Source organism: Mobula birostris, chromosome 10 (genome assembly GCF_030028105.1).
Source record: "Mobula birostris isolate sMobBir1 chromosome 10, sMobBir1.hap1, whole genome shotgun sequence".
NCBI classification, from domain to species: domain Eukaryota; kingdom Metazoa; phylum Chordata; class Chondrichthyes; order Myliobatiformes; family Myliobatidae; genus Mobula; species Mobula birostris.
Window position 1 is genome coordinate 124,919,173 of NC_092379.1, and position 13,378 is coordinate 124,932,550.

The 13,378-nt window shown below is 41.9% G+C and overlaps 1 protein-coding gene across 2 annotated transcripts in view; it reads left to right on the forward strand.

The window, feature by feature from the left end:
- Positions 1–13,378, forward strand: part of LOC140204588 (interleukin-13 receptor subunit alpha-2-like) — a 59,978-nt gene that overhangs the window by 28,786 nt on the left and 17,814 nt on the right. For both annotated transcript variants that reach the window (XM_072271311.1, XM_072271312.1), the window contains exons 3-4: positions 9,564–9,745; positions 11,176–11,318. In XM_072271311.1, the coding sequence (XP_072127412.1) occupies positions 9,564–9,745; positions 11,176–11,318 (325 nt within the window). The remainder of the gene's footprint in view (positions 1–9,563; positions 9,746–11,175; positions 11,319–13,378) is intronic.

Consider the following 13,378-nt stretch of genomic DNA (forward strand, 5'->3'; position numbering starts at 1 on the left):
AGGACCCATTATTTTGGATTGAACATCTAGTACTATTTTGTGTAAGGTCAGGATTACTTTTCCATAGATCTCGACGAGTATTTATGCCAAGAACCAAGTCACAAATAAGAATTGTATGAGAGTATTAGATTCATAGAGGTTGGAAATAGGCTGCTCAACTCAACAGGTCCATGCTGACCAATGATCACCCATCTGTATTAATCCCACCTTTCAGCACTTAGCCCAGGGCTTTTACTGCCCAGGCAATTCAAACACTCATCTTGACACCTCCTTAGTGCTGTTAGTGGCTCTGCTTCCACCACTGTCCCTCGTAGTGTGTCCTAGGTGTTCATCACTCTTGGCAAAAAAGCTTCCTCTCAAATCCCTTCTAAATCTCTTAACAAATCTATGTCTTATCCACCTCCAAAACGGGAAAAAATTTCCTGCAGTCTGTCCTTTCTATACCATTCATAATGTTAACTTCAGTGGATTCCAGTTAATTGGGACGTACAGGGATCAGTTATTTTGGCCCAATTGGCTGAAGTTTCATGGAAATAGTTTAAAAGGTATAAAAAAGACAAACTACCATTTACCTGAGTAAAGATTTATGTATTTAAATGAAATACAGAGCAAGTTAGAAGACTATCAATACCTCTACACTACTATAAAACTGTGCATTAGTTCCTAATGGTTTTAGTGGGGGGAATTCATCCAGTGAATGCTGTTGTGTTCTTATGACTTTTTGTAAATGAAGTTCGCTCCAATAGACAGAGCAGATGAGATCTACAATGTGATCTAACAGCCAAGAAGGCAGTTCTGCAATGCCCCACGGAGAGCAAAGGGCATGACGTGACACAGAAGGAGTTTATGGTCAACCTCTGCAACCAAGGAAGATCCCAGTTGTGAATCTACTCATAGCATTGGATCCGGACTTCTAAAGTCAAGAGGGTGGAACTGCCCCAGTGCAGCAGCTTTTCCACTTTAAAAACTCTCCTGCTCAGGTTTTCCTGTCATCATTGGATATGTACAACCACCACCAAATGAACAAAATCAGTGTAGCCACCTAGGACGCCTTCATAGAATGCTATTGATTATTGCATTCTCAAAATCTTAATTTTCATTGTGACATTCAAGACGTTTGTCCATACCTTCAAATTCTTCATCGTGCCTAACTCGTTGAAGTGGAGAAATCCTTTTATTTTCACTCCCAGCTGTTCCTGACATCTTAAAACCTGAATGCTTCCGAATTATATTACTGCCTATATCTTGCCAACTATCAGTGACAAAAATCACTGCTTTTTAAGACAAACAAATGCAACTGATGACAGATAGAAACTGTTCAGCAACAGTATCCTATCCCAATTAAGCGGCATAGTGTTCCAAATTACTGAAGGGAATCCCGACTATCTTTTTGATTTCTTTTTGTTCTTTAAGAGTTGATCCAAATAATTGGCTGCCCCAATTAGCTAATGGCCCAAATAACTGGAATCCACTGTACCTGAATCATGTACCCCATTAAACTCCTCCACTCCAGTTAAAACAGGCCTAGTTTGTCTAGACTCCCCTCATGAATAAATTGGTCCATCCCAGGCAAAATCCTGGTTAATCTCCTGTGTCCCATCTCCAGCATGGTCACATCCTTCCTATGTGGGGTGACCAGAAATATATCTGGTACTCCAGCTGAGGTCAGAGCAAGGTTTTATAAATTTGGAACATAACCCCCTAATCTTGTATTAATGAAGGCCAGCAAACCATATGCATTCCTCACAACTTTATCTTCCTGTGCAGCCACTTTCAAAAATCTATGGACATCCACACCAAAGTCCCTCTGTTCATCAATATACTCTAGGAGCTTAACTTTTATGTTTTTTAACCACATTCTCCCACATTCTCACATGGGAGGCATTGATAACTTGGATGTGAATGCAGGAAATATGATTGGCAATTCTGCCTTTGACACAAAGTTGATGGTGTTGTGGACAGTGAGGAATGCTACAGCAGGATTCAGACCAGAGGGAGAGCTGGATGTGGCGTTGGCAGATTGACTTTAAACCCAACAAGTATGAGCTGATGCATTTTGAGAAGTGAAGTGGGTTAGGACACGTACAGTAAATGGCAACACTGAAGAATCCAGATGAACTGAAAGACCTTGACGTTCAATCCATTATTCTCTGAAGTGTCAATACAGACAGCAGAGTGGTGAAAAGGCATAGGGCATGTGTGCTCTTGCAGATCAGGGCATAGAATATAAAGATCCGGGACATTATGTTGAAAATTCACAATACTCTGGTTTGTCTGATTGGTGCTAAATTTCAAGAGAGGGAATTTGTTGAATGCCTTTGAGATGGATTTTTAGAGCAGCATGTGGTTGAGCCCACTAGGGGAAAGACAATTCTGGACTGGGTGTTGTGAAATGAACCAGATTTGGTTAGGGAGCCTAAGGTAAAGGAACCCTTAGGAGACAGTGATTATAATATGATAGAATTCACTCTGTAGTTTGAGAGTTTGAAGATAAAGTTAGATGTATCAGTATTACAGTGGAATAAGGGGAACTACACAAGCATGAGAGAAGAGCTGGCCAAACTTGGTTGGATGACGGCAGAACAGCAGTAGCTGGAGTTTCTGGGGCCAATGCTGAAGGGGCAAGATGAATACATCCCAAAGACGAAGAAGTATTATAAAGGGAGGATGAGGTACCCATAGCTGACAAGGGAAGTCAAAGATAGAATAAAAGCAAATGAGAGGGCATATCATAGAGCAAATATTAGTGGGAAGTTAAAAGACTGGGACACTTTTAAAAATCAACAGAAGACAACTAAAGTACATAAGGAGAAAAATATGAAATATGAAGATAAGTTAGCCAAAAATACAAAAGAGGATACCAAAAGTTCTTTCATATATATAAAGAGTATAAGAGAGATGAGAGTGGACATTAACTGCAGAAAAATTATGCTGGAGAAGTAGTAATTGGGGACAAAGAAATATTGGATGAACTCAATAAATATTTTGTCTCAGTCTTCACTGTGGTAACACACATCAAAGTTGCTGGTAAACGCAGCAGGCCAGGCAGCATCTCTAGGAAGAGGTACAGTCGACGTTTCGGGCCGAGACCCTTCGTCAGGACTAACTGAAGGAAGAGTGAGTAAGGGATTTGAAAGTTGGAGGGGGAGGGGGAGATCCAAAATGATAGGAGAAGACAGGAGGGGGAGGGATGGAGCCAAGAGCTGGACAGGTGATTGGCAAAAGGGGATACGAGAGGATCATGGGACAGGAGGTCCGGGAAGAAAGACAAGACGGGGGGGGGGGGACCCAGAGGATGGGCAAGAGGTATATTCAGAGGGACAGAGGGAGAAAAAGGAGAGTGAGAGAAAGAATGTGTGCATAAAAATAAGTAACAGATGGGGTACGAGGGGGAGCTGGGGCCTAGCGGAAGTTAGAGAAGTCGATGTTCATGCCATCAGGTTGGAGGCTACCCAGACGGAATATAAGGTGTTGTTCCTCCAACCTGAGTGTGGCTTCATCTTGACAGTAGAGGAGGCCATGGATAGACATGTCAGAATGGGAATGGGATGTGGAATTAAAATGTGTGGCCACTGGGAGATCCTGCTTTCTCTGGCGGACAGAGCGTAGATGTTCAGCAAAGCGGTCTCCCAGTCTGCGTCGGGTCTCGCCAATATATAAAAGGCCACATCGGGAGCACCGGACGCAGTATATCACCCCAGTCGACTCACAGGTGAAGTGTTGCCTCAGCTGGAAGGACTGTTTGGGGCCCTGAATGGTGGTAAGGGAGGAAGTGTAAGGGCATGTGTAGCACTTGTTCCGCTTACATGGATAAATGCCAGGAGGGAGATCAGTGGGGAGGGATGGGGGGGACGAATGGACAAGGGAGTTGTGTAGGGAGCGATCCCTGCGGAATGCAGAGAGAGGGGGGAGGGAAAGATGTGCTTTATTTTTATGCACACATTCTTTCTCTCACTCTCCTTTTTCTCCCTCTGTCCCTCTGAATATACCTCTTGCCCATCCTTTGGGTCCCCCCCCACCTTGTCTTTCTTCCCGGACGAAGGGTCTCGGCCTGAAACGTCGACTGCACCTCTTCCTACAGATGCTGCCTGGCCTGCTGCGTTCACCAGCAACTTTGATGTGTGTTGCTTGAATTTCCAGCATCTGCAGAATGCCTGTTGTTCTTCACTGTGGTAGATAGGTCCCCTAGACTACACTCCAGGGTTTTGAAAGAGATGGCTGAAGAAATTGTGGAGGCATTAGTAATGATTCTGGAATGGTTCTGGAGAACTGGTAATTGCAAATGTCGGTGTACTCTGTTAGAAGGGAGGGAGGCAGAAGAAAAGAAATTATAGGCAAGTTAGCCTGACTTCATTGTTTGGGATGATGTTCATTATTAAGGATGAGGTTTCAGGGTACTTGGAAGTGCATGATAAGGTAGGCCAAAGTCAGCATGGTTTCCTTAAAGGTAAATCTTGCCTGACATATTTGTTGGAATTATTTGAGGAAATTACAAGCAGATTAGCAAAAGAGAGTCAGTAGATGTTGTTTACTTGGAAGTGAGATTGCTTAATAAGAGAAGAGCCATGGTATTACAGTAAAGGTACTACCATAGAAAGAAGAGTTGCTGAGGCGGCAGACGGAATATAGTGTACGGAAGAGTATGGTCATGCACCTTGGTGAAAGGAATAAAGGCATACACTATTTTTGAAGTAGAGAGAAAATTAAAAAGCTGGAAAGGGAAATGAGAGTGCATGTACAGGATTACCTAGAGGTTAACTTGGCTGTTTGAATCAGTGACAAGGAAGGCAAGTGCAATGTTAAGATTCTTTTCAGGCAGACTAGAATATAAAAGCAAGGATAAGATGCCGAGTATTATAAGGCATTGGCCAGACTGCACATGGAATATTGTCAGCAGTTTTGGGCCCCCTATCTAAAAAATGATGTGTTGACGTTGGAGAGGACTAGAGCAGGTTCATGAGAATGATCCCAGGAAGGAAAGGGTTAATGTATAGGAGCATTTGATTGCTCTGGGCCTGTACTCACTGGAGTTTCGCAGAATGAGTGGGATCTCATTGCAACCTAGCATATATTGAAAGGCCTAGATAGAGAGGATGTAGAGAGGATATTTCCTATCATGGGTGAGTCTAGGATGAAAGGGCACAACCATAGAGGAGAGGGTTATCCATATAGAACAGAAATTAGGAGGAGTTTATTCAACCAGCGGGTGAGGAATCTGTGGAATTCATTGCCATAGTCCACTATGGAGGCTAGGTCATTGAATATATTTAAAGCGGAGATTGACAGGTTCTTGATTAGTCAGGGTGTCAAAGATTAAAGGGAGAATGCAAGAGAATGAGGTCGAGAGGGATATTAAATGAACAATGATGGAAAGGCGGAACAGGCTCAATGGGCCGAGTGGCCTAACTCTGCACCTGTGTCGTCAGGTCTCATTGTCTTATTGACTGGACTTGGAGTGCTGTGTACAGTATGGTTGCCACCCTACGGGAATGGCATGGATACAGTGGAGATTCACCAAGATATTGCCTGGACTGGGGGACTATAGATATAGGGAGGGGTCGAACAGGAGGCTGAGAGGTAACTTTTCTACAAGTTCAAAGTTCAAAGTAAATTTATTTTGAAATTACATATATGTACTTTCAGAATCAGAATCAAGTTTATTATCACTGACATGTATCATGAAATTTGTTAACTGAGCAGCAGCAGTACAATGCAATACATAATATAGGAGAAGATGAATAGATCAATCAATCAATCAATCAATCAATCAATTTACAGTATATGTACTTTGAATAGATTAAAATCATGCAAAAACAGAAATAATATATAGTAAAGAAGTGAGGTAGTGTTCGTGGGTTCAATGTCCATTTAGAAATTGGATGGCGGAGGGGAAGAAGCTGTTCCTGAATCGCTGAGTGTGTGCCTTCAGGCTTCTGAGATTCGTTTTCTTGAAGGTATTCACAGTAAAAAGAAGAAACAATAGAATCAATGAAAGACCACACCCAACAGGACAAACAGCCAATGTGCAAAGAAAACAAACTGTGCAAATACAAAAAAAATCAATCAATTAATCAATCAATCAATCAATCAATCAGCAATAAAGGTCATGGACATGAGGTGAAGGTGAAAGTGAGTCCATAGGTTGTGGGATCAGTTCAGTGATGGGGCTAGTGAAGTTATCTCCACTGGTTCAACAGCATGATGGTTGAGGGCTAATAACTGTTACTCAACCGAGTTGTGTGGGTCCTGAGGCTCTTGTACATGCTTCCTGATGGGAGCAGCAAGAAGGGAGCATGGCCTGGATGGTGCGGTCCTTGGTGCTGGATGCTGCTTTCCTGCAATGGCACTCCATGTAGATGTGCTCAATGGTTGGAAGGGCAGTATCCACTACGTTTTGTAGGCTTTTCCATTCAGGAGCATTAGTGTTTCCATACCAGGCTGTGATGCAATCAGTCAATATACTCTCCACTACACATCTATAGAAGTTTATCAAAGTTTTAGATAACATGTCAAATCTTTGCAAACTTCTATGATAGTGGAGGTGCTGGCATGCTTTCTTTATAACAACAGCTATGTGCTGGACCCAGGACAAATCCTCGGAAGTGATAACACTGAGGAACTTAAAGTTGCTGACCCTCTCCACCTCTGATCATCTGATGAGGACTGGCTCATGGACCTCCGGTTCCCTCCTCCTGAAGTCAATTATCAGCTTCTTGGCCTTGTGGAACTGAATGAGATGATGTTGTTGTGGCACCATTCAGCCAGATTTTCAATCTTCCTCCTATATGCTGATTCTTCACCACCTTTGATTCAGTCAATGAGAATGGTGTTGTCACCAAACTTAAATGTGGAATTGGAGCCGTAATTAGCCTCACGGTCATAAGTGTAAATCAAGTAGAGCAGGGGGCTAAGCACACACCCTTGTGATGCACCCAAACTGATGAGATTATGGAGGGGATTTTGTTGTCAATCCAAACTGATTGATGTCTGTAAGTGAGGAAATTGAGAATCTATCTGCTCAAAGGGGTATAGAGGCCAAGGTCTTGGAGCTTATTGGTTAGTTTGGAGGGGGTGATGGTATTGAATGCTGATCTGTAGTCAATGAACAGCATCCTGATGTATGCATGTTCACTGTCCAGATGTTCCATGGTTGAGTGAAGAGCCAACGAAATGGCACCTGCTGTTGCCTTGTTGTGATGGTAGGATAATTGGAGCAGATCAAAGTCACTTCTCAGGCAGGAGTTGATATATTTCATCATCAACCTCTCAAAGCACTTCATCACTGTGGATGTAAGTGCTATAGGCACTTCAGGCAAGCTACCACATTCTTCTTAGACATCAGTATAATTCAAGCCTTCTTGAAGCAGGTGTCAAGCCTTCTAGACAGTCAAAGCGAGAAGTTAAAGATATTGGTGAACACTCCAGCCAGCTGATCAGCTCAGGTCTTCAGTACTCGGCTAAGTACCCTGTCTGGGCCAGATGCTTTCCGTGGATTCAACCTCCTGAAGGATTCTTTCACATCAGCCACAGAGACTGAAGTAACAGGGTCATTGGGGCCTGTGGGAGTTAGTTCGTGAAGTTTCCTCCATGGTCAAGGCAAGCATAAAAAGGCATGTCGCTAGGAAGAGGACAGCCAAGTGATCAGATTTCCCGAAATACACTCTAGGCATGGAACGGTAGTCATTCTTTATCGTAGTATAGCAGTGGTCAACCATGTTCAGACCCCTGGTGCTGCGGGTAATATGTTGTCCAGATTGGTAAAGTACTTGGTAAGTAAGTGCTCCAGCATTGACCTTCTTGATCAACCATGGGTCACAGGCTTTCAATTGCAAAGACAACCCCTTATCCCCTATCACCCAACTAATTTTAAATTCAATGCACTAAATTGCCCTGGATTAGATAGGTTCCTCCCATGCAGGACCTTACTAAAGCCCACATAGACTCCGTCAACTGCAATATCCTCATCAACGTACTAAATTATCTCTTCCAAAAATTCAAATCAGGAATGCCAATTTGACAAAGCTATTTTAACTGTCCTTGAAAAAAAATCCCAAATCTCCAAGTACAGATTAATCTTGATACAAAAATCCGGAAAGATGATGATGTTCTTGGACACATTGGCCAAACCGGGCCCAATCAAAGGTGCATTTGTTCGTCCCTTGCGTCTTTTTTACAATCGCAAGTTAGCGTGAATGGTATTAATGCAAGTGCTGCAGTACTATCCCATCAGTGAGTTGCTCAATAGTGATGGAGCTGGATTTATTGCATACAGTTGTTGTGTTGTCGCCATGGTGCTGAGAAGATACGCGGTCCAATAAAGATAGCGAGTGATTGTCTTGGAATGTTTTTTATTGGTATCAAGACCCCGATGGACATTGGTAATTCACAATGCCACATGTCCGGTTCACTGGTTCATTGACGAAAGCAATGGCAGGGGAGCTGCATTGCCACGGTGACACCAGTTGCAGCTGAATAGGAGACAAGATGCCGAGGCAGTCTGCGAGAGTCTCTGTGGTACACACTAGAATCCTTGCAGGGTAGAGAGCTGGCCACTCCTGTTGGTCCAGCCCTCCAGTGTTCACCCAGAGGATGAACGAGCTGGACCAGGACCATCTACAGGCATGCCACTCAGGGTCTTGGTCTAGATTTGTTTTTCTTTGTGGCTGTATGTTTTTTTCTGAAATCATAACTATATTTGCTATTTGTGCTTTGTGCAGTTAGTAATGTGTTTGGTACTTGGTCCTGACGGAACGCTGTTTCATTTGGCTATATTCATGTATTGTTGAATAATAATTAACCTTGAACTTGAATTTGAAGAGACTGAAGACACTGGAATCTGGAGCAACAATATTGTGCCACAGAAACTCAGTAAGCCAAGCAGTGTCTGTGGAGAATAAAAAATTTTCAACATTTCAGGTTGAAACCTTGCATCACAACTGAGATTAACCCATAGTAACACATACAGAATGCTGGAGAAACTCAGCCGGTCAGGTTGCATCTATGGAGCAGCAGAAAGAGCTAATGTTTCGGGATGAAGCCTTTCCTCAGGACTGTGAAAGGGGGGGGACGAAGTCAGAATAAGCAGGTGGGGCCAGTGGAAGGAGTACAAGCCAGAAGGTGATCAGTGAAACCAGGCGAGGGGGAAGGCAGATGGGTGAGGGAGAGGAGATGATGTGAGAGCTGCGAGGTGATCAGTGGAAAAGGTGAATGGCTGAAGAAGATGCATCTGCAGGAACTCTTGTGTTTCAGATTAATCAATTTCTTCAGAATGTTATCAGATAATCAGATGCTGAATTCTCATTATCAATATGGAATAGATCATGATCAGATGCTTTCAGTTAATGCTTCAAAGTGGCGATGATTCAACATGGAATTTATCTTATCAAGTTCCATTCTGAAAATACTTGTTTTTCAAACAAGTAGCACTGATTAAAAAAAACAGTACTATGTGTATGAATCTTTAGACTATCTTTCTTTCTTTTTATCATTTCATAAGTATAACTTTTACAATGTTTAATTTCCCACTCATAACAGAAAATATGGCTACTTGGTTTTCTTTGCAGGTATTTCTCACAACAACCACAGGAATGTAGGAACTACATTCAGCAGGGTGGCTATAACATTGGATGCAATTTCTCGGCCGATGGCATTATACAATTCAAAGACTTTCACATTTTCATAAATGGATCCAGTGATTCAGGAAACATTATAACAAAAACCAAAAAGTTTCAGCTCCAGGACCAAGGTAAGAGTATTTGTTAACAAAGCACTGGCTGAGATTGGTAAAGCCAAAATCACACAAGAAGTTGACTTTGGAGAAGATTATTCTATTTATTTATATTAATGTCCAGTGACTGAAGAAGTGTGTCAAAAAAAAGTTCCAGCTCAGGTCAATGCTGAGAGAACTCAGAACTAGTATAACACTTGGAGCCAGTGATGTCAATGTAAGTTAACTGATGGGTTTCCGTAAAGTACTTAGGTCCTGGCAGTATTATTCTTGTAGGGCATGGTGCTGTTAAAGATATCATAGATTGAGTTAATTGGGCATATTACACATAAATCTTCAAAGGTGATCATAGATGTTGTTGACTTGCGTGTCATCACATTAATTTCTGCTGATAGCATTCTATTATGTAATGGTTTGCTTTGAATTTTAAGGCAATCTATCCTCAAATGATCAATGGTGAGCTCAGTTGCAAAACTAGAGTTTCTGCTGGTTTGGATTTCAATATTTGGCTGATTTGCCAGTTACCTTTATTCTACCCAATTCTCTTAATTTTATCAATGGTTTCTGATTTGTTATTGTGACTCTGAATTGCTGCACTAGGTCCGACCCCAGCAATGACCATGGCGTTAAAACCATTAATTTACATTCAAAAGGTAAGTCTGTTATTTATTTAGTAAGAAAATAATTCAATATAAATGATGAACTAATAGTTACACATACTTTAATAATCAGATGAAGAAATGAATCTTTGAGAAAAAGCTTCAAAGAGATGTTTTAGGCAAGTTAATTTTGAGTTTTAAATCTCTGATCAAATAGAGACCAACATTTAGTTTGAAAGTTTCAGGTGGGATGGTAGAGTAGTGCTCAGCGTAACACTTTAGAGGGCAAACAACCCACATATAATTTCCTCCACTGTCTGTAAGGGTTTGTACATTGTCTCTGTGGCTGTTTGGGTTTCTTCCAGGTGCTCTGCTTTCCTCCCACATTCCAGAGACATGTGGTTAGTGTTAGTGAGCTGTGGGCATGCTAGCTTGGCACCAGAATCATGGTGACACTTGCAGGCTGCCCAGAACAATCCTCGCTGATTTGATTTGATGAAAAGTATGCATTTCACTTTGTGTTCGTTGTACAGGTGACAAATAAAGCTAATCTTTTATCTTTTGAACGTTTCATGATCACCATTGTTGACTCCAGCTTTTTATTTCAGATTAATTCATATCATCTGGACAGTATGCAATCAAACACGTCTACAGATCTGTAACCAATGTGTCTAGATACTTAATAACGTAGCAAATTTTCTTCCATATCCTACAGATGAGGAAATTGCAATATGCAATCTTTGAATTGAATTTGAACTGATGCCCAAATTCTTCTGAAGAAGCTCCACTGTGATAAGCTTGGATTAAGCTCCTTTTCTAACAGGACTAAAATTCTTTGCTACCTTTCAGTGCAACCCTTTCCACCTGCAAACCTGACAGTGAATACTACAGAAAACAATGGTCTCCTCCTGGAATGGGATGCTCCAATGGGAACAGCGAGATGTTTGGCATATGAAATCAGGCACCAGAATAATAAGGACAAGGAGTGGCAGGTACAGAGTGGCAGTGACTACACGATGAACATGAGTTTCCTATCAAGGCTAATAACTAACTTTTAAGAGTGGGTTAGAGCAGCAGAAGTGGTGTAACACCTGCCACTGTCAATTAAGATGAAGGATTCCTCCCTCTGGCAACTTGAGTGGATCAAGCTCCCCTCTGTTGGTCTTTCCTCACACTGAAGGAAATCTGGTTTTCAGCTGGTAAAATAGACATAGAGCTATAGGATAATGCACATAAATCAGCCATGATGGAATGGCAGAGCAGATTCAATGGGTGAATGTTCCTATGTCTTATAGTCTTATGGCTCAACTTGTACATGGCAACCAAGATATCTTCCTAAGCTGGTTCCGCCAAGATATCTTCCTAAGCTGGTTCCGTATGCCTTATTTTGGTCATATGCCTTTGCAACTTTCCTATACATGTATCAACCTGTCCAAATGTCTTTCAAATGTTGTCATTGTTCCTGCCTCCCTCACCTTCTGTGGAAGCTCATTCCATATATCCACCACCCTCTGTGTGAAAATCTTGTCCCTATTCCAACTGAAATGATATCAGTTTAAAGCTGTTTCATGGAAAAAAAAGACTTGGGGAAAGATCTTGATATCCTGGTCTCTCTGCCTGGAATCACCACATTACCCCATGAAACTGAAAGGAACATCTGCATCTATATACATCTGAACTGGTTGTCCATCTTAACATTTCACCTGTTCATGATTGATTTTTTTTTTCATATTTCCTTGTGCTATTTTCAGTAGCGTTTTCTATTTTCTTATACACCACATATGGATTGAATGAGTTTTCAGTAGTTCTCAATACTATTTTATCACTTCCCTAAGTGTCATTCATCCTCAAAGACAATGCATTTCCACAATATCATTATCTGCTCAGTCATAAGGGTTTAGAAAATGAAGGATTTTCAGATTATTTTCAAAATGCAAGTAAGAATACTCCCAACGTTGAGTTTGAGTGAAGGGAGATTTATTCTACATCCAGCTTCCCAATTTCACTTGGAGCACCTGATTATTAACTTTCTTTCAGCAGCTTGTCATTGCATAATGCCATTAAGACATGTGACATAAATGTTATTAAACAAAATTTGACTGATTTAATGAAAATTAAAAACAAAACTGTATGAGCTGGAAATTAAAATAAAAGAAAATTCTGGAACTTCTTAGAAGGTCAGTCTGTCACCGTGGAAACGTTTCACAAAGAAGTCCTTGCCTTAGACCTGGGAAGGAGAGAAAAGACGCAAACACCAGGAATTCTGCAGATGCTGGAAATTCAAGCAACACACATCAAGGTTGCTGGTGAACGCAGCAGGTCAATATACCCTGAGGTGTTGGAGCCGGCGAGATCAATGGCAGAGGCTTCAATCTGAAGTTCAATGCCTGCTAGCACCCGGGCCAGCAGGCTCTGGGGTCTGCAGATGTAGGATCTTGCGATCTTTGCCTAACATGACAAAGTCAAAAAAACGGCGATTGCAGGCATGGATCCGACAGCTGCAATCTGAAATTCATGCCTGCTAGCGTCTGGGCCAGGCCGCAATCTGAAGTTGACCTGCTGCGTTCACCAGCAACTCTGATGTGTGTTGAAGGAGAGAAAAGAAGTTTGTTAAGCTGCGGGAAAGAGAGGGGATGGAAGATGTCTCCAATAGGGTAAATCTAGGGTGGCCATGGAGTTAAGCTGTAAACAGGGTATCTAGTTAATGAGTGAATAGTTTTCTGGTCACTCATTGACCGTTTTCTGCATTTGGTGATAATAATGTGGCTTTCTCTAACTTACTGAAACCAAGTATAAACTAAGCAACTGCTCTGCAGAGCCCCTGTGCTTTGCAATGGGCATCTTGAGTTCCTGACTGCATACAATTTCAGCTCCCCTACTCACTCCCATGTTGCCCTAGTGTTCTTGTCCCATGCACACTCATGCATCCATGATGAAGGTTCTCGAATTGAAACATCAGTTGTCCATTTTCATCCATACATGTTGCCTGACTTGATGAGTCCTTCCAGCATTTTATGTGTTGTGTCCATCCACCTTAATTTTCCACTTCTTT